This window comes from Phalaenopsis equestris, unplaced genomic scaffold, assembly GCF_001263595.1.
Source record: "Phalaenopsis equestris unplaced genomic scaffold, ASM126359v1 Scaffold000233, whole genome shotgun sequence".
Taxonomy (NCBI): domain Eukaryota; kingdom Viridiplantae; phylum Streptophyta; class Magnoliopsida; order Asparagales; family Orchidaceae; genus Phalaenopsis; species Phalaenopsis equestris.
In genome coordinates this window covers 249,817-272,918 of record NW_018164675.1, presented here as the reverse complement: position 1 = coordinate 272,918, position 23,102 = coordinate 249,817, and the positions used below count along the sequence as shown (strand labels likewise).

At 35.9% G+C, this 23,102-nt stretch overlaps 1 protein-coding gene across 2 annotated transcripts; it reads right to left on the bottom strand.

Annotated features, from left to right (window-relative positions):
• Positions 1-486: 486 nt before the first annotated feature.
• On the bottom strand, positions 487-16,467 carry LOC110023858 (mitogen-activated protein kinase kinase kinase 5-like). 2 transcript variants are annotated; one of them, XM_020723479.1, is made up of 11 exons: positions 15,653-16,467; positions 14,944-15,576; positions 14,765-14,852; positions 14,089-14,151; positions 13,849-14,012; positions 12,619-12,694; positions 10,014-10,073; positions 8,857-8,976; positions 1,474-1,683; positions 1,315-1,391; positions 487-1,157 (listed from the first exon to the last, which is right to left on the bottom strand). In XM_020723479.1, exons 1-11 carry the CDS (start codon positions 16,147-16,149, stop codon positions 845-847), a joined length of 2,301 nt encoding a protein of 766 aa, XP_020579138.1. In that variant the 5' UTR covers positions 16,150-16,467; the 3' UTR covers positions 487-844. The 2 variants fall into 2 exon arrangements, with proteins under 2 accessions (XP_020579138.1, XP_020579139.1); XM_020723480.1 differs by having other exon boundaries at positions 14,944-15,573.
• Positions 16,468-23,102: the final 6,635 nt, after the last annotated feature.

Below are 23,102 nucleotides of genomic sequence, written 5' to 3'. Positions count from 1 at the left end.
CTGTAAGAATGCTTCTAGAGTTTCAGAATTTGACAGAAAAGGAACAAGGCAAAAGACATACATAAGGGAATAAATTATTATATACTTACTAGCCAAAAACTATTATCAAAATTACATAAACATGCCAAGAATAACAACCAACTCCATGACACTAAATGAGTCTCTTCGGAGACGTCTAATAGAATAAGGATGACATGCATAAATCTAGAAATGATCCATGACATTACATGCCTATCACAAAACAGTCGTAAGATTACACGGAACGAAAATACATGAAACAATTAAACAAAATGCATAATGATATTTACACCATAATGCAACTTAACTGTTTACAACAGATTTTACAAATATTTTAATCATAACTTAAATTTGATAACAATAAATTTTCTAACAATTGAATTTGTCTTAAGATGAACATAACTGAGAAGTATAGGCTCATCTTACAACAAATCCCAAAATTTAAAAAATTCATCTTCATCAAATTTGAGCAAAAACATTCTGACTCAAAAAATTCTCCTTGATTGACAACCAATAATGATAGAAGGAACTTCAAAAATACATTCTTGCAGTTCCCATGAGTTGTTGTTAAAGTTAAAACATAACTATACAACCTGATTCCTAACTCACCTGCCCAGAATAGAATTTCAAACCAAATTGGATAAAAACTGATTTCTATGTTGCATCAAAATGTACAACTCTATCCTCTTGGCCGTAGAAACTAGCTCCTACCTCAAAAGCTGAGCAGTAAGAGAGGGAGAGGGAGAGGGAGAGAGAGAGTAGCATAGGCCTCCGAACCTAAAGCTAAAAATCTGAAGGCTTCTGCTTCTTAAGATGCTCAAACTTCTTAAAAATCCTTTACAAGGGGCCTTGGTAGCGCATAGGGATGATGGGTAGTTATACCTGAATGAATAGCACTTGTAACGTTATTTGGAGAGGCCGGCTGATGATAGTTACCCAAAGCAGACTGAAAACCATTCAAAACATTCATTGAAGAGCCAGAGTGAAAGCCATTTGTGGAATTCATTGAAGATCCTGAAGGGCCTGGCAGAGAATGATTTGAATGTGGAAATAAACTGTGCATAACCTCGGGTGCCGAGCGCGGCGGAAGCCGGACAGCCATGGGTTCAGAAGTCTCTGCGTGGGAGTGATTTAATTCACTGGAAAGAACATAATGGAGTTAAAAAGCTGACATTTTTTCTGTTGTTAAGATATTCGACTGATCAAAAAATAATTTTCTCACTGCAGGTAGATAGAAACTGAATCATGTTTTTCAGTTCTAATGAGCTGATTGCATTAGTAATGAAGCATACTAACCCATTGGCCGACTGTCTTCCCTTCATCGTAGGTTCGCTTTTTGATCTAGGTTTATCTCTCGGGCTGTAAGTGATCTCCTGAGGAGTTTATGTATAGCTTTTATGAATAAAATTAATAGATTAAGGTGTTGGAGATAAATTTCAGTGATCTGAGGCTTACATTAAGTTTGAGTCCTGCAAAAGCCTGAATGGAGCCATGGAGATTGTAATGGTTTGAGTTGCGAATAAAGGGGTGATCAAGTAGCATACTTGCAGTTGGTCTTTCTGCTGGGTTTCTTCGGAAACAACGCTGCAGAAAATCTTTACCCTCAGATGAGAGAGTCTCGGGTATCGGCGGATCTTTATGCAATACCTTGAACATAGCAGCAGCCTGGATGCATAAAGAGCAGAGCAAACGCTAAATATTGAATACAAAAATGGCAATCCAAAATTTAATGTAATTGGTAGGCTAAATCAAAAATTAAAATTATGTTTTGGGGCAATTACATACATAGCACTCGAAACATTGCTAGTAAATAGTGATATTCGGAGCCATACATATCTCAAGAACTCTACTAGGCATTGGTTCATTATTTTTGTTGATGATCATATCTAAGTATTAGCTATATTTATTCAAAAAATAAATCAAATATGAAACATATTCAAAAACTTCTATCATATGATCATAACTCAATATTTCAGACATCCAGATCACTTATTTTGATAGGGTCACCAAGTATTTCAACTATATTCTAAGAATAAACCTAATCAGAATGTTATTATTCATCAAGTTTATTGCCATAACACACTCCAACAAAATGGTAATTGTCCAAATACACCGCATTAAAATGGTATAGCTGAAACAAAAAACAGCATCTTTTAAAGGACAAGATCTACCATATTTATCACTAATACCCTAAACATTATCAAGGTAATACCATCCTTATGAGGTGTTGTTACCTTATAATGTGTTTCATTTTAAAATTCCGATCGATGGGTTTCTCAAATGTTTTCCAAATACATACTACTTCCAATCTACTTCTTAAGATCCGAGCCTAATAGGAATAAACTTGATCTCAAATTCTTCAAATGTATCTTTCTCAGGCATGAGAAAGTAAAAAGAGCATGCGTCCATGTTTGCCTCCTTTTTCAAAAACAAAACCATTTTCTATAAAATATTCACATCAAGAGAGATAAAAGATGAAAGAAATTGTAATAGTTCATCTTTTAAATTCATCCTACCCATAAATACCACAGAATGTCTTAATCTTCTCGTATCTGACAGTGTTGAGAATGTCAATGCTCTCATTCCTTAAAATATATCTGACCAACATGTCCATCACTCGATCCCACAACATTCTTCTAAAATTTACTTTTCCTCTCGAAGAAAGAATCTGTTAAAAATTAAAAATCTTCCGCCTCTCAAAGCATGTCATGAATTTTATTTGAAAACTCTTCTTCCATGTGATATTACCTCAAAATTATTCATTACTCTAAGAAAAGCTGCTCATGCATGTACTCAACATCATGAAGAAAATGTTGTGAGATATGACCATTATTCTTTTGATTAAACTTTGATCTCCAACTTAGTAGAAATTGAAATCCTAAAGACAATAAAAGAGGCCCTCAATAAACTAGAATAACACGAGGCTATGTAGGACGAAATAAAAAGATCCTAGAAAAAATAGAACATGGGCGGTCATTCAATAGCTCAAGGATGCAATTCATGTTGAATGTAAATGGTATTTACAGTCAAATATCAGTTAGATGGGCCAAGTGAAAGATACAAAACATGACTGGTTGCAAAGTTTCACCGAAATTTATAGGATTGGCAACATTTTCCTTCAATCCTACTAGTAAATTAAACACTATTCATGTCCTTCTCCCAATAATAGTCGACCTAGTCAACTAAATATCAAGAATACAATCTAAAATAGTGACTTAAATAAGTTTACATGGATAGGGATCATAGACGTCAGGAAGACAAATTTAGCATGCAATTTAAGAAAACGTGTTTATAGAACCAAATTGTCACCTAAAACCTGCTTCAGAAGGTTCCCCAAATGTATGCGTTAAGAAGAATTTAATAAGCTTGATCACATGTTGTTCTACATTACAATATTTTGAAGAAAGGATGATTGAGGTGTTCAAAATCAAAAACGTTGGCCCTCTCAGGTACTTTTTAAAGGAAAAAATGGTTAAAAATAAATATGCTATTATACATTTTTTAAGAAAAAACCATTTTAAATCTCTTAGAAGAATCTAGTTTAACTAGAGTAAACTTGTTGACACTCTAGATCCTAACACAAATTAATCGTAGCATAAGTACTCCAATTGATAAGATATCAAAGATTGATTGGAAAACACATCTATTTATCACATAACATAACTAATATTATCTTTTTTATTAGTATAGTAAAAATATTCAACAACAACAACACCACCAAGCCTTTATCCCACTAAGTGGGGTCGGCTACATGAATCCTTTTTCTCCAATGTGTCCTATTAAGTGTCATATTTACATTTAATTCTAATAAATAAAGATCATTTTTTATACATACCCAAGTCATTTTAGGTTTGCCTCTACCTTTCTTAACATAAGTTGAATTTAAAACATCTACTCTCCTATTCGGATCATCAGACAGTCGACATTTAATGTAACCAAACCATCTAAGAAGACTCTCTCTAATCTTGTCTGCCATTAGAGCTACACCAACCCTTTCACGGATACATTTGTTTTGAATTTTGTCTCTAAGAGTCGAGCCACTCATCCATCAAGCATTCTTATCTCAACAACATTTAACTTAGTTTTATGCTTCTCTTTTATCGGCCAACATTCTGCACTATAAAGCATGGCAGGTTGCACCACCATCTTACAAAATTTTTCTTCAATTCTAAACGGTACTTTTTCTATCACACAATAGACAAGATGCATTCATCCACTTCAACCATACAACTTGAATTCTCCTAATAACATCCCCATCTCCTAACCAGATATTCAAGTTAAAAAAAATAGAAAAATTAATGAGAGAGCAATTCAAGTGAAGGGAACCTAGATTCTAGATTAATAGAAGCTTATATTGATGTTGATTAGCTAGGCTCTATAATGTTTAGAATATCTATATTGAGGTACAACATTTATGTATAATCTTATAATATGGAGAAGATAAAAAACAAAATGTAAGTTGTGCTCAAATCCTTTCCTGATGGAATTCGTGAATTAATTTGGCTTAAACTACTAAAAAAGCTTCAAGTAATTATCAAGTCTCCTATGGTATTATATTGTGACTGAAGATCATGAGTTGTCGGTTAGCATAGACGAATTATTCTCACACTTATGTTCTGAAGAAACCACTCAAGCTACATAGGCAGCTTGTGATATTCAGTCAGAAAATTAGGATTCACATATTGCTCTCACCGTATCAAGTGATCGCGGAAGATGACACTCCAATCAGTCAAAGCTAAAACAGAGGAAAAAAACAAAATTTAGTTGTCACTCCAATCGCAATTCCATCAATCTTCCCGCACCATGTAATACCAAAAACCCACCAGTTAGCAAGCTAATGTCAAATCTACAAAAAGTTGGGTCACTCAGCATTTAAATGTTAGTACAGAGCAGACCTAACTTACAATCCTTCTTCAACTAGGTCCAACCCTACATTACAAGTTCTCTTAGAATAGTAGCTGGTACATAAACTCTAGCACTGTATCCCACCTCATACACAACATTGACAACATATAGAATCTCACGCCATACATAAGTCCCTGTTAAATCACCATTGGCAATAGATAAAAATTTAGCAATCACACACACCATAAATGACATCCTGCCCACCGCCTCCCGTAAAATGAAACTCTCTCAAAACTTTCATGTTCCCAAATTATCTCATAATCTCATTTCCATTGTCAAACTAACTAATGACAATAACTATATTGTCACCTTCAATTCTGATGGTAACCTTATTATGGATCAAAACTCTCATATGCCACACCTCTTAGGCTCGACATAATGGACTATATCTAACCAACTTAAAACCTCAACTACTACTATCTCTATAGCTAGAGCTCTCCTCACAGCTCACTCCAACACTGTCAAATGGCACAGTTATCTGGGTCATCCTCATTACAATATTATTTTCTATCCAAATTACATCCAACATAATACTTCTCAAATAATAAATTTCAAAATACTTATTGTAACTTAACAAATAGGCACAAATTATCATTTCTGATGATTAGGGTACTTACCACACCATCTCTCAACAGGATACAAGTATTATGTCTCATTTATTGATGACTTCGGAAGGTTTTGTTGTGTATTCCCCATGAAAAATAAATATGAACTTACCTCCATCTTCATCATATATAAAATATAATGAAAAGACAACCAAACCATCGCATCAAAATTCTCCAATTTGATAAAGGTAGAGAATATCTTAGTCACAACCTAAGAATTCAACTAAACAAATGGGAATCATACATCAAATCACTTGTCCACATACTAAAGTGGAGTCACTGATTGCAAACATCAACATCTCATTGAAATGACCCATAATTTACTTCTCGAAGCTGGTCTATCACATTTTCTATGATTGATTCTCTCCTCACAACTACCCTCATCAAATACAAACATTCTCTCACCCTATTATTAACTCCCTCTATAACAACACCTGACGACAATCACCTCAAAAAACTTGGAGCATGCTATCCTTGGATAAAACCCGACTCTAAAAACAAACTCTCCCTAGCCCTCAACAACGTGTCTTCCTTGGCAATAAAGATAACACCAAATGCTACAAATGTTTTCATCCTCCGATAGGCCAAATGTTCATCTCCAGGCATGCAATTTGTCACGAAGAGCTTCCCCTACCACCATAATGTCCCTTCATACCACCAATCAACCACTATATCATATATTCCACCTCTACCTCTTGTTCCACTCTCAAATACCATAATTATACCCCCTCAATCATCCATCATCACTTAAATACTCCCTCTACATCACCAACATATAATCAAACTACGGTTTCCCCATCTAATTCCTCTAAATTATAGGTCCCTCAAATATCTCCAGGGCTTAAACCCGTTTCCCTCACTATCCCTCTCACTCCAACCACAACTACTTCACCTTCAACATCTCTTCGTCACCTGATAATCACCAGGTCAGATAGGAAGTATCAAAACAAAGCAAATTCTAGACTTGGCCCATGCAATCCATTATCCACCTAATTCCGCATCCTACACTGTTACCATAAAAAAATGAAATATGGTGCAAGGCTATAGTTGATGAATTGCATGCCCTTCAAGTTCAAGGCACTTAAACCTTTGTTCTCCAACCACCACATGATGAGATACTAAACTGCAAATGGACCAATAAAACCAAATTACAATCAAACAGTTCCATAGCTCGTTACAAAGCTCTCCTAGTTACACATGGCTACAAGCAACAATATGTCATTTTAACTATACAAAAATATTCAGTCCAGTTGCTAGAATAACCATAATTCGTGTCCTCTTTTTTGTTGCTATCTCTAACACAACTCAATGTTTCCAATGCCTTCCCTTCACGGACATCGTCAAGACAAAGTCTACATGACCCAAACTCGAGGGTTCATCGACTACAATCATCCTAATTATGTCACTTCCACAAAGCCATTTATGGCCTCAACAAGCACCAAACTAATGGTTTAAAATTCTCTCCCAATTACTAGATGGCCTCAGGTTTCATGCTAGCTTAGCTGACCCCTCTTTCATGATATATGATTATGACAACAAAATTATATACGTCCTCATATGTGTGAATGATCTATCAATTATAAGAGACAATCAATCTCTCATCGACAACATTGACAACACACTTCAATCCCTTCATCAACAGCTCCAAATAAGAAACCTGGTACACATTCATTACTTCCATGGCATTGACATTAACCAAACATCCATAGGCATAACCTCAATCAACCTCACTATACTATGGAAATATTTTGGCGAGAAAGAATGGCATCCTGTAAACCAATCCATACACCAACCATAGCAAAAGAATTACCACCAACAGTACCTGATCAAACGCTCACCTATATCGACACCGGTTCTCTTTAGCATCTAACCATAACTCGCTCAAATATCTCTTTTGTCATTAATACAACATCACAACACATGTACAAACCCTATCAATCCTACTAATTATATCTTAAACAACTATTTCGATACATTAAAGGAGCACTATCTTATTGCCATCCTATCAATGCTACCGATCTGCATCTACCAGCCTACTTCAACTTGGACAAGCCCAACAACACCAGTGGCAAAAAATTCACATTTAGTTGTATGTTTTTGGGATCAAATCTAATATTTTGTTCTAACAAAAAACAACCTACTTTCACCGGTTCATCTTCTTAAGCAGAATACCATGGTCTTGGCTCAAATAGCAGCGAAAATCATATGGATAAAAATTCTCCTACAGGAATTTCACATCCTAACATCCAAAACAACTCACTATATTGTGACAATGTATCAACACTGGCTCACCAACAATCCAATTTTTCATGCTTGCACAGAGTACAGAGATAGACATCACTTCTCCCGAGATTGCAACAAAGCAGAAATAATTGCAGCTTATTATCTTCTGTCTAATGAATAGTTGGATGTTGAGCATCCCAATTATCTTTCACAATTCATCCAAAACATCCAGCCATCCAACTAAAACACACCGCATTACCAGCTCAAGGAGATCGTAACTAACTCTGCCAAGAATATTCCTTTTGTCCCCTATACACCTCCATATTAATCTGCACAGTTCAGTAGCTCATAAGCAGCAATTAATACATCTCGGTTAGTCTAATTTCCTCTCTTCCAATAACTTTCATATCTCTCTCTTCATTTCATGCTTTCACCTTTTTAATTCTCTGTTTATAAGGCCAAATTTTAGCCAATTGATGCAATGAAGGATTCCACTCCTCTTCTATATCTCTTTTCTAACATAAATACATGGACAAGATAAGCCAGAGGAGAGATGATCCATACTAGAGGCTATGTATCATGAAAAAAAATATATGTACAGTCATTATAGTTAAATATATCAATAAAAAAATTTATTGGCATGATAAGTAGATATTCCAACAAAAACATGTCAGAAAATGGGTTCAGTTTAATAAACATTACAGTAAATGTAGCTGATTTTGAAAATTAAAATTTCCAAAAAAATATGTGAATAAAACTAACAATAAATTAACTTCATCAACTTCACATTGAACCAAATTCAGAAAATTTAGTTTAGATACAAACATTTTATCTTATATAAAGTTTTTTCAGCCTACCGTCTAACTCCTTAATGCAGAAAAGTTACTTTGAATGCAGCCGAAAACCAAGTTCAAATATTAACATCAGAGGTTTAGAGAATATTGCATTGTTGTGCAGCTACTATTAAGAATATTTTTGTGCAATACTTTTAATTAGATAGTTAATATAATATATTTTGTCCATAAAAGATGAAGGCACCAAAGTTGCATGTATACAGCTTTGCTAGAGATTCAATTGCTGAGCTTAGAGAGTACAACAGGATTACCCCCTCAAGTCCGCTCCAAGGATGTTTCCCAGTAAACATCTCAATAATTGTACAACCCAAGCTCCAAATATCAACAGCGAAATCATAACCAACATCCTTTGACATTGTAGCTTGTACAACCTACATAAAAAGATGGGAGAAAAAGTTCACATAATACAGGTAACTAACTTGATTGAAGAACTAAATCTACTGAACCATAAATTCTCATGGTATTTCATCAAGTTTATCAATATCAACCAAAAAAAAAAGGCATGGCATCTCACTGAAGCCGTTAGATCATTACAGGCAATGCTAATTTAAAATCATGATTTCCCCCATCACCAATGGAATAACAAAGACAAGGCGGGAAACCAAAGATTAATAAATAAAATATTAACTATTAGATCCTAGTTTCTAGACTTTTTATGAATAAAATTTATTCAGTTTAGTATAAAGACTCATTATTTTATCATCAAGGGCTAGAAATTGGTAACAAGGCTCAAAGTAAAGACATGACTCCTACACAAAAATTGCTTGCATTTTTATCATCAAAATGATCCTCCAAGAAGCCAATTTAAGAGTTTTCAAAATTCATTTATGTAGACCATTTGCAAGAATTAGATTGCCGCTTTCTCTAGATTCTCCTGTTAATATTGTTTCTTGCTCACACATAATAAACAAATAAATATATAATTATTATTGGCTGGCCTGAAGCACTAATTGAATTTCCTCTAGAACATTTCATAAGTCCTGGGTTAGAGTCAGGTAAATAGCCTCTTTGCAAACATATGGCTAAGGGTGTGCACAACTTCCCAGACCTTACATGAGCAGAAGCTCCATGCACTGGGCATGCCCTTTTTATATTATTATTTCATCATTTGGAACACACTAAAATTCTTAGCACTATAATATGGAAGAATTTGCAACTTCTTTGCCCTTGAGATATCCATTAGTAACATAAAACCTTATATATCTACAAAATGTTTGTTTATGGAAGCAATAAGACAAGGGTACCAACTCAGTCTAACTGTTCCCCTAAAGGATGAAATGAATGTTATCAGGAGGGGAGTAAAATTATTTATGAAAATCCTCTGATTCAAGAAATAAAATTAAAACGAAGCATGTAATAATCATAGCTACAATGAGAGATGTAAATAGTATGCATATCGCAAGCATACCTCTGGAGCCATCCAGTATGGAGTACCCTTTAAGGAAAGAGCAGGCGCAGCTCTACTTAACTGAAACAAAAAAAAAAAAAGGAAAACAAAATCAAGTCACAGATGCATATTCAGATTAATTTTCTGTAATGATACGAACGATAACTAATATATAATAAAGTAAGGCAAAATTTCATTTCAATAAATTCAAATAATTGACACAAAATAAAAAGAAATAAAATTAATCAAAAACACTCATTTTAATATAATGTATGTCTCTTACATGAAACTAACTGCTTCCCACAAATATGTGATAAATAAACAGAAGTCCCATAGAAAAAAATAATAAAAAACTAAATAAATAACGAAATTCTGATATGATATGTTCTTCCACCCGTCGATCGCCTTTCTAAATCACATCTAGCCTTACTTAACTTTGACTTTGCAATTATATCTGACCAATACATATAAGAGAATTAATTTTCTAGGTTGCCAAATTTCACTTGCTTACCCCACCATACATCGGTTATCTTTCAAATGCAACAAGTAACAGAAGAAATCCAAGAATCACATACCATTCTAACTCATCAATAAATAAATAACAATTTATTGTTAGTCATTTTAGTCGAAATTTGTATGTTATGTTGCCGTTTATTTGCCAAATTAGATTCTGCAACATACAAACAAAGGAACTAAGGTTTTACTCTCCCCTCTTAGCTCCATTATGTATGGAGTTTATCTCCTTGTAGGTTGATCTGTGTCTAATAGCTTCTTCCAAAAGTTTTTGGTATGATTGTGCATGCAATTTTCCTTCGAAGAACAGAATTTTCAGGCAAGCTGATCATGAAATAGTGGTATTCAATGAAGCCCAATAAAAACCTTCTATTTAGAGATCATTCAGTATCCCTGTAACCTGCTAAGGCTATAATAACAAATTTTACAAATTAGTACTATTTCAGCTACGTAAGATATTAGTATAGTGAAGGTCTTGATACTATTAGTCCTACGGATGAAAATTGCCTATGTCAGGGTTCAAATATGCTTTTGTTTGTTATACAAAAGGTACCAGTATTCATGATTAATAAAATAAAAAAAGCAAATAATAAGTATAAGGTCTAAATCAATCTATATCATTAGAGTTGTGCAAAATTAAAATATGACTAGCATTTACATTGAATTATTTATATCTAATATTTATTCTGATTTTAATTTAGTCACCATCCTGTTGCATTACCATTTATATTATGTGGGTGTGCGTGCATGTCAGTGCCTGTAGATGGATAGACAAATAGATATTTTTATGAGGAATTCTAATATGCATGACCATGTTTCTACAGAATAAAAATAGATAATATTGACTTTAGAAACAACCAATAAAAATTTGTTTAGTCATGTCTAGAACAACATTCGTTTTCCACCAAGTCTGATGCATGGTTAACTAGTCATAAGTTATATAAATTCCAAATTGTTAATCCCCGGTTATCTCAGAGGAATGTGCGTCAAAATCAACATTCTTGACTTCTGATTTTGAAGACCCATTGTCAAAATCTAATTGAAGGAATGCAGCTTTCTATAACTAAATTGTGTACACTCTCTCTACACTCACACGTTTCTCAAAAGGCATACAAGCAAAGTAATTAATATGGCCTTCCAAGCACTCGCCACAAGCGTTATTATCTTTACAAAAGAAAATATCAATTAGATGCACGGAAGATAAAATATCATATAGATACACTACATACCAAGCACAAAAAAATTTAAATGGAAGGAGACAGCTGATGAATAGAGAAAACAAGAAACTGCATCCATGAGATAAAATGGAAAAGGTGATCTCTTTTCCAGTGACTATGAAATGAACTAATTAATTTTATGAATATTTGAAGCCTATTGAAAAAAATAACATGGTCTCTAAGTTGAGTTGACATAAAATCAAGCTCATTCAAATGAAAACCAGATGTAATGGAGAATGAAACAAAATATGATAGATTTCAAGCCAGAACCTTTGTGCTACAAAAATCTTTGGTCAAAGGAGTGCCATAGATAAACCCAAGTTTGATGTCCAAAAGGAAAAGTAACAGTTGTGCACATCATAACCAAATGAAACCACACTACTTTTGAATATAAATAGGGAATGTAAAATAATTAAAACTGCAACATAGTCTTTTCCCAACTGTCACAACTTAATACAATCAGCCTTGAATAATGCATGTATCCCTGATAACTGCATCCACAAAGATATTCCACAAAGTGCAAAATACACGATAGATAACTAAGACCTTTTTTTTTTTTTGTTATTTTAGTTGGTTGAGGGACATTTTGGGGGTTGCACATAACTTCATGTGAAGTAAGAAAATAAACACTCAACTGTTAAAGAACCTATGGAAACTGAACAAAAAACGTCCATGTGTTTGAGTCAACATTTACTGCAGATATAATCCATGTAACAAAACGCTTTTCTCCCGAAAAAATTTACTTCTTGTATCTCTGCAGTGAACAACACACAGTTGACCTCTAATAACAAAATAAACGCAGGCAAACATACAACCTCTAATAACAAAATAAATCCAGGCAAACATACAAGACAGCATCACAAATCTTCAAGAAATTCCAAAAATAGCCTACTCACATGTTTCGCCATCCCAAAGTCTGCAAGCTTTACCACACCATTGACATCAACAAGTAAATTTGCACCTTTGATGTCCCTGGAATGATCAAATAAATCAACATGACACTAGAATCTTACAATAAATGGACAAAACATCAACATCTAAATTGGTAGACTTAGAAAACAAAACAGTTATAGAGTAGGGAAAAAATATCAAAAAATTTCCAGTCAGCAAACAAAGCAAACCAATACTCATCATCATCATTAGCTTTCTCCTATTTGGGTTTTCTTTACAAATCATGATTTTCTATTCATTCTTCTAACAATACTTAACAAACAGCCAACATACAAGATAAGTTACTACTTAATAGGTGTGAGGACTAAACTCTTAATTCAGTGATTTCTTTCCTTATCTTTATCTATTCTACATTTTGTACATGTTGCTTAAGTGAGTGAATATTCTGGGGAGATAGGTGTGGTAGAGAGATCCCCCATTTCTATTCCCGTGCCGTTAGCATCTCCAATCCGAGAGTTGGGATGACTCTGTGAGTTTCGATCCGAAGCGGGATCGTAACAGACCGGAAACCCTTGCTTGTGGACCAGCTGCGGAGCTCACCTTTGTTTTGTTGATTTAGGGGTTGCTACCAAGACGATTTCTTTAAGCCCATCAAAGGACCTTGAGATGTTAACCCACAAAAAAATATATGAGAAATGCAAAAGAACTCAAGTGCTCCACTAGGGTAACCCGTAGAAATACATCAGTTTCTTACTCGTGCAAAGGAACTATTTCTTGGTAACTTGAACAACCTAGAACGATGTTTGTCCCGCATATCATACGGAAGAACGGGATCTTGACAAAAGGCTTTATAAAGATTTCACTTATTTGACATCTTACTGAGTTTTCCCCTCATCTTTTAGCAGAAAGCTACTCCACGGTGGTAAAGCCTCATCTTCTGTTGGCCGAAGTGACAAAAGTCACATTGAACCCTCGATAATACTCAAAGATTTAGTTAAATTTCATACAATCAGGTTGGTTTGATAGAGGTGTGATCTAACACATGAAATTTTGTGATATCAAACTTATATGTTAACTATCAATTTAGTTGCTTTTTGGTTTGCTGAAAAGAAAATACAGTGTAATTGAAATACAATATATTTTAATAGAAAAACATCATTACCATAATTGTTAAATCTTAGTAGTTTCAATTGAAACACAAAACTATCAGAACGACTATTAGTGAAAGAAAAAACCTGTGGATGTTATCTGTGCTATGCAAGTATGCCAGCCCTTTGAGAATATGGCGTGTGAAATTACGAACAACAGATTCTGTCATAGCTCCACAATGTTCTTGAACATACTTGTTAATTGAACCAGGATATACATACTCTAGGAATATGTAAAAATGATCCTCAGTCTGCATAAAAGTACAAAAACATTCAACTTGTAGACCACTGACAAATATCATAGCATAAATATGCAAACAGACTCACCAACTCACTGCCATAGTACTGCACAATGTTGGGATGCTTCAATTTACTAAGAACCCTGATTTCCTGTAAACAGACCAAAATCAATGAGAAGCTGCTTGGACGTAGATAATTAATAAAAGATCAGGGAAAACGCATATACTTATTTTGCACAAATAAATCATGCAAACATAAATTTCAAGATAAACATCATCAAATTAAAATCCATCATTTATGTTCAAGAACATAAATGATGGATTTTAATTTGATGATGATGATGTTGTTGTTGTTGTTGTTGTTGTGGTTGTTGTTGTATTTATGTTCAAGAACATACCTAAACATGAAATAAAAATGTACAACAACAACAAAGCCTTAGTCCCACTATGTGAGGTCGGCTACATGAAATAAAAAAGTAATCTAGAAAAATTCAAAGATGTCAAACAGAGAAGATGCAACTTCAACTAAGTCCTAGCACTTCATTTCTGATAAAAAATAAGATAGACTGCCTCAGATTCACAAAAACTTGCAATCAATTAATTAATTCTAAATCCCCAGAATGACATTTTAACTCATTAACAGTGTTTTCTGATTAGTAGTATTTTTTCAAGTTTAACAAAGCTTTCCTTGCCTCAAAATGCTTCAAGTAAACAAGCCACAGCAACAGCTACTTGAGAATCTGAAAATAGCATAAGGAACTAACCTGTTCCAGTTGTTTCAGACACTCAGCAGATTTAGGGTCATCAGGGATTATATTTACTTCTTTCATGGCACATAAAGCACCCGTATGCCTGCTCAAGATCACAGTAATGGGGATAAGAATGTGTACAAAAATAACAAGAAAGGATGATATGAAATCCATCATGAAGTCCTCTTATTCACCTGTTGGTAGCTTTATAAACATTCCCAAATGTACCGCTGCCAATAAGTTTTTGTTTCTGCCACTGACTTGTCATCAAAGCCCCCTCATTTTTTGACACATTTTGATGAGAAAAACTAGACTGCACATGAACAGAAGGTCCCGGAGGGAGAGGCAAAGGGTGGACATTCATATTATTGTCATGCCATGCACCAGAACCATCTGAATACATCTTAGGATGAAGAGGAGATTGCGGCGCACTTGGATTTTTTGACATTGGAACAGAACTTTTAATTGCTGGACTATATAACGGTGATCTATCTGGACTGCTATGAATTTTCTCAGGTGATGCCTGGGGAGACATGCTTATCATCATGTCCACATAAGGGGCATCAGGAGCAAAACAAGACTGCAGCCCTTGCGAAACATTGAATGTAGAATGGAAAACATCAACATTACTCAATCTCCGAGGACTAAGCGCAGGACTTGAGAAGCCACTCGGTGGAGCACTTTTAGCAGGTATGTTTAACCTAAAGGTTACACTTTCAGGAGACTTCGGATCATGAATTGCCTTTCTATGACTACTAAAATTCCATCCCTTTTTTGGCCGATCAATATGCTCTGAACTCTTCTGAGTGTTATGACAAGCTTGCCTGCTGCAATACATAGGATGCAGAATTAGCAGGCTTACTAAGCATCATAAGATCCAGAAAGTGGCAAAAAACAACATACCTTCCAGCTGCAGCAGGAACCCTCTCCCCATTCACCTCAGTCGTTATTGCAACAGAGCAATCCACCCCGCTACCACTTACCTCCTCCAGCTCCAATCCCCCGCCCTTGGGTGACGGCAACCGGCAACCGGCACAGGTGCTGCCCGCCGTACATATCCCATTATTATGCAGCTGCTCCGGCAATGGCAACGGGTGAAGCACGGGCGAGGACGATAACCGCAGGGGAACTGAATCAAGATTACTCGGCGACCTCGACACCGGTGTAGAACTCACGGCGTTCAGAGCTGCAACACCCACCTCCGCAAAGGGACGCAGCCTGCACTGCCGCTCGAGCCGCGGCCGTGCAGACTCCCCGCGCTTGCTCCACAAGAAAGCAGATGATTCCCTGCGCGTGTTCTTAGACGGCGACGCGCCGGCCGAGGAGGACAGTCTTTGTTTCCGATCCAGGGATGATGCAGAAGAGGAAGAGGAAGAGGAAGAGGATTTCCACCAAGGCATCTCCAGGGGACGAAAAGGGTAGGAACAACATGGTAGAGAAGGGAAGGGTTATAAGGGAAGCATATGATGAAGATGAAGAAGAGTTAACCTTGATCGCCGCCGGCCATCTTACCGGTCGTCGGCGACGGAGCTGTGGAAGAGGAGAGGAACGACCGACCTTTGTTGTTGATGCGGTTGTGAGGTGTTCGTTGGGGATTTGTTGCGATGTGGTGTGCGGAGAGAGAGAAAGAGAGCACGCGGCTTAGAGGGTGAGGTCAAAAATGGGAACCTTCCTCTGATTGGGATTGCAGAATCCATGATCGGTCTCTTGGTTTTCAACAATGGCCGCCCCTTTATTTATGAAGGGTGACGATAATATATGTATTAATGTTGATTTGGTCCAATGCTATGAATATTTTGGCTTCATAAATTTCATAACTATTTTTTTTATTTTTTTTGGATATAATAACTTTGAATTTAAAGAATAAAATGGATAGCATAGGAGATATAAGCTCTAAAAGTTTGATTTTTACTTCTAATACTAGTGCCATAAATTTATATATGAAAATATGTGTAGTGATATTTTTTTATATGATATTAAAGATTTGATTTTTATGTATGTATAAAAGTTTAGATGATAGATATGTAAATGCATAAGTGATGTTTGCTGGAAGGTTTGTGGTGGTAGAGTAATAATTTGAAGTCTTAGCATTGCATGAAAATCTAGCACACACTCATATAAAGAAGAAGTAAGCAGGATGAGACGGCTTGATTTTTACATGGGGCGTAACCAAGTTGAAATAATTCACTATGTATTTGTGAGTATATGGGTCCACTCTTTTTCTGAATTAAAGAAGACAAAGTTACAAAATTATACACACATTATTTCATCGATGATAGTTGCAATGTCGCTGTAATAACTTAGTTCTCAGTGATAGCAGACTACAAGATTGTTACTAGTTGTTATTGAGGCAGTAGTCTGTCGTGAATGTTTTAGGTAGCGGCTCAGCTTGTCGTAGAGATCATAGTATAAAGTCATTGAAATAGTTGGTTATGTGGGTCGTAGATGATTGCTTCAGGAGTGTCGATTAGCCATAAAAGTCACAATAATGAGATAAAATAGTTGTGAGCCACGTAGGTCACAGTTAGTCATATAGGTCATAATGGTGAGTTATGATAAAGTTTGTATGACTTAGAGGCGGAGTTAGGAGTTGCATAAGCTGTGATAATGTCAATACGTCATAGAAGCACGAGTTTGGACCTGCACAGCTTGTAGATAAGGTTTGTAGGCCCCATAGACCAGAGTTGGGGTTGCATGATTTGAGATAACATTCGTAAGCGATAAAAGCCACAGTGGGGGTTGTACGGGCTATGATAAAGTCTGAAGGCCGTGGATGCCAAAGTTGGGAGCTGCATGAGCCAATATAATATTTTGTAGGTCGTACATGTAGAGGTTGGAGTTGGAGGTGCATCAACCGAGACAACATCAATAGGCCAAAGAGACTAGAGTTGAGAGCTGCATGAGCCAAAATAACGTTCGTATGTTGCATAGGCTGAAGTTGGAATCTGCATGAACTATGATAACATTTGTAGGTTGCATAGGCCAAAATTGGGAGTTACATGAGTTAAAATAATGTTTATAGGTCACAGAGTTGAGAGTTGCACGAGTTGTGAATCACATAGGGTGTAGTTCGTCACGTAGGTCATAGTGTTGAGATGTGAGAAGATAACTTCAGGAGTTCAGAGGAGGTCATCATATTTTGAGTATGACATGTTGTTGGGTGTGTCTTTGCACCGTTTTCAAAGTGCATTAATTCATTGTATTTATGGTTCATGGATACAACATTTTTAGGATGCATTGTCTCATCATATGCGGGGCAAATCGTAGCAACATATCTGGGGTGCATTGTTACACCATCTTTGTGTTCATCATTGCACCATCTTTGAGATGCATCATTACACTACATGCAGGATGTGTCATCGCACTGTATTCAGGTTGCGTCATTACAAAGTATTTGGGTATGTTGTTACACAATCTTTGTTATGCATCATTGCATAGTATGCGGGGTGTATCGTTTCACCATATGTAGAGTGTGTTATTACGTAGTCTTCAGGTTGCATCATTGCACATTGTAAGGGATGATGTACTAACTCACTGAGTGCTCACTATTTCGTAACATATGTTGGGATTTCACAATGCATGTTGTGACTCTGCAAGGAATTTTACCACATAGAGCACGTGACAACCAATGGTGGTTGACGATAGTTAACAAGCAATAATCAATTGTAGTCAACAACTATAGGAACATGAAGCATTGGTGGATCTTCAATGCAGAAATTACACTGTGTTTCAACTCATTCTTTCGGTCTTTCTTCGAACTTAGATCTTGGTTCAAGTTCGTTGTCAAGGAAGGGGTAAAGTCTATTTATATAGTCTTAAAGATGCCTCCTTGAAAATAAAAAAAAGAATACACTCTACTCCTTCAGAGACGTCTGAAAGAGGTTCTCTTAATCGGACAATATTTTGTTGATCTTTAAGTACTTTAATAATGTTAAAATTGAGCTAACACTATACATGCAACTAAAATGCCAAGGGGTAGTAATGCGACACAACAATAAAAACATGCATACTAAATTTTTTTTTCACACATCGCTCATATTAACAATCAAATAAGCAAACATGTAATAAGATAAATTGGATTTCCTTCCAATAAGGGCTTAGTTTAATGCATCAACCTGTTTGAGATATGTCTATTAGTTGGGATGACCCAATTCAATTATCTCCTTATGTTTTTATTTCTATGTTGCCACCAAGATATGATTTTTCGCACATTAAATTTAAAAGTCTCGGAATGTTCTTATCCTTTCTATTGATCCATAAGGAACCCCTTTAATTACAATGAATGAACCTGATCACCTGGACTTCAACTTCCCAGAAAATAATTTCAATTTTGAGTTAAACAATACAATCCCTTATCCAGGGATAAATTCCTTCTTATTGAGTTTACAGTAATGTCATTTCTAGTTATTATAAATTTTAGATTTTTCATAAGCTTATAATCCAAGCTCATCCAATTCATTCAATTGTAATAGCATTTTCTCCTTTACATCTTTTTAATAAAAATTAAAAATTTTAATTGCCTAAAAAGCTTTATGTTCTAATTTTAGCAGCAGGTGCAACGCCTTTATATAAAACTCTTTATGCCCATTGTTTTCGTTCATTTTTCTCTTTTTTATTTTAAAAGGATTCGTCAACCTGTCGATCATCGTATACTTCACTTATTCGAATAAATCTCCCTCCTGAATCAGATCAGTGATTCGAAGAGGAGAGGAACCGAATAAGAAGGGACATGCGACAAAGCGACAAACAAGACAAAACACAAAATGTGGAGAGCTTACGTTCGATAAACCTCGCAATGATAGGTTAAGAGTGTTCGCCCAAACAAGATCGGGCGAAAGCATCTTAAACTGATATCCGCGAAAGAATAACTACGTAGACTACCCATAACCAGAGAGTCATGTGTAGGTGTCTGTTCTCAGGTCAAGAGCACTCCCAAGGCGACGTATCCCACATGGTTAATTACATCTTGAGGGGTACCCAAGAATACTTTTGATAAAAGGAGTTTCGCTTGGATTATCGTGAACCTGGGGCAATAGGTATTCAAAGGATGGTTTTTACGTGTGGGAAAAGTCTTGATGCTTTAAAGCTCACGCTAAGCCAATCGGGCAGAGACCGAGTCTCTCACATCCCAAATGAGTGGCGGCTCATCGACACACGGGGCCCATGGAATAACCTAAATCATCTTGACGGGGATATCCCAACACGTCAAAGCACGTCCGGGACAAAGGGCAGAGGACAAATCATCGTATCCCAAATGGATGATAGCTCATCGGCATCAGGTCGTCAAGGTGATATCAACAAAGTCAAAGAGTGACATGGCTCAAAGGGGCTCAACAATAGGAAGGTAGAGTGATCCTAAAAGATAGAGGTTACTGCGTCGGGATACCACAAACCCGTCATACACAACTACTAGGACCTTAAGTCAACCTGGTCGTGAAGGTAGTCGACCCAACACATCCTGAGATCCCCGGTCAGCAATCCGTGAATTGTGTCGTCCACGGGAACCTCGGTAGCCCTAAGGTCAAAGGAAGGAAACTCTATCCTATGACTAAAAGCTGAAGCTACAAGAGGTGAGACTTATACCTCCCGAACTGATAAGGATTCCTCAGGAAGGAAAAGAAAGTGGAGGTTCAACTACAAAGCTGGAAACACTCCAAACAAAAGGACTTACACCCCGTCTGGGTCGGGGAGCCTTCTAACACCCTAAGCGCATTAGACAACCACCTAAAAAAAGATATGATATGACAGTCAAGTTGAAGAAGCACGAGGGCTCCTCCTCGGAACATGCAAATATGAATGCAGTTATCTAAAGCAGTCCTTAAGTATTGTGGATGCCCTATTAATATAAGCAGAAAAATAAAAGTGAAATTTTTAAATCCTGGATATTTTAATCCTAAATTTTAATTATCTTGAATATTTTATTTATGATTTTTGTAGAAAATTAGGAATTTAAGTCTTAAAGAGCCTATGTTCCATTGTGAAATCCAAGATAAATCACAGAAAGAAACAAGGAAAACACATACAAATGTGCAGGCCTACAATATGATGCAAAAAAGTAAAGCAAGCCAAATAAAATAATAAACATGCCGGTGTTGTTGGGTCGACAACATATCCCAGGAAGGAAAAAGGCGGTCGGACTCTGCATATACATGCCCGACCCTAATTCTATACATCAATATAAAATAAAGAATTAAGATGCGAGACACGAACATCTATACCTGATCCCCTCCATATGGTTCCCGCGCTAACGTCTCGGAACTTCCTCAGAACTTGTGCCCGTATCTTATTTCTGCTACAAGACTCTCATAGACTCTAAAAGTACATAGAGCAAAGAAAAAGACTCAATCCTGCATGAAAATAAATGTTAACGAGAAAGCTCACATGCATATGACACATAATGAGTCATGCCTTAAAAGTGGGGAGCTAATAGCATCTGCAAGCAAAATGGTCAAAAATCATTACTTGCTCCCCCCATAGCGGTACCTGTGTGTGTGCATATAAATAGACATGACTCCTTGCAGAAGAATGCCCTAACACACTACCATACATATGCAACATGCAGTCACATCACAAGCACAATGCAAAAGAAAGATGTCTGGCTAGGGCAACCAATCCAGCAGAGAACAATAACCAGACATAAAAAGACAACCTAAGCACCCTAAATCCTAGCCTAGCACGCCATCTAATGAAAAGTGTGTCAACCTAGTATCTAAGTGCGGGGTAGGTATGGGTATAGTATGACTTTGATGGGGTCGTCATACCGGCCCCATCCTAAAGATCCGAAGGATTTTAAGGGTGCCACGAGGAGTGGTGACACAAGTTAGATCTATTAGTATTAGATCTTCACCACAATCATACTCGTGTCAATCCCGGTGACTTAACTCACATTGCTCGCCGATATCGACCTAGCAAGCAATGCTTGTTAAGGCATCACGATTGACACGGGGTCACTCTCCTAACTAGCCTGGCTTGCTCTCCATGCAAACATGCAAATGCAAATGCAGACAGTCAAATGGCAGAGTGATGAGTGTGCCGTGGGGCAGTGACTAAGGGAAAGATGGGCATAACTTTAAGGCAGCAGCCTGAACAAATGGGTGTGTCATAGCGGCAGTGACCCGATGATCCTAGAAAATATAGTTGTGTAAAATTTATAAAGTTGACTCTGCTTTGCAACGGTGTCAAAAATTTGAGGTGGTATTTTTATGAATAATAACGTTAAACACTTAAAGTTGGGATTCTACGCAAGTATACATATTGTTATCAAGTAATATAAAACTTTCTTTTTAAGTCCCAAATATCGATCCCACGGGGAATGTTTAAATTTGAAATGATAAATTAACTAGGAAATTCACAGAAATCAATCGAAATTACTGTCACTAATTTTGAATGTTTTAAGGTACTATCAAAGTTAAATTATTTACTATTAACAGAATTTAAAAACATAGTTTAAAATTAATAACTATTAAACTATATTTATGTGATGAAGTTTTCTAATATGAAAAAACTTCTTTCTCACTACAATGAGTTTTTGGTGAAATGAGATGAGATAAATGATTTAGATATATATTGTGCCAAATAGAAGCAATTTTAATTATTTACACTGATTCAGTGTTATAGAAAATCATTGGTTAATCTTAAGTTTAGTCCCTAAATCCATGGCTAGGCTAGGAAGATACTAACTCCCACTCCAGAGTCCCACTTCCCTTCATCTGAAGGCTAACTCTTGCTTTAGTTTTTAAACACTAAGACTGAATTGGGGATTTTAGTCCGTCACCCGGATTTTAACACTAAGATTGAATTGGGGATTTTTAGTCTATCACCCTAGAAATCTCTAATTCTACACCCAACAAAGTATATTTTTCTATTTATTTGCACTTAATTCCATGAACAAAATACTCTTTCAAAGACTTAAATGTGATTCTTACTCTGTTGTAGAACTCATACTCCATTTCCTGGATCATATATTTCAAAACATATTTTAAAAATTTAATTGACCATATCGAAAAGTAAACTAAGACAGAGTTGAAAAAACCATCACATTTTTTTTAAAATTTTAACATTGACACATCTACATTATCTCTTCATTTCACGATATCTTAGAGTAGGGAGAAAGATAAAGGAATCTACTCAGACTTCATGAGAAATATACAACAAAATACAAATTTCATATATAAAAGAAAGTTCATACAATAATAATAAACAAACAACACTTATCTGAAACTCTTTCTCAAAGCAAATCCTTTGTAGCATCTCTTAGAAAATGTAGGAAGAAGAAATCTCTCGCTTCTTTTCCTCTCCAACACTTCTTAGAGAAGAATTCACATTTAAATCACCACAAAAACTCAAAACTATA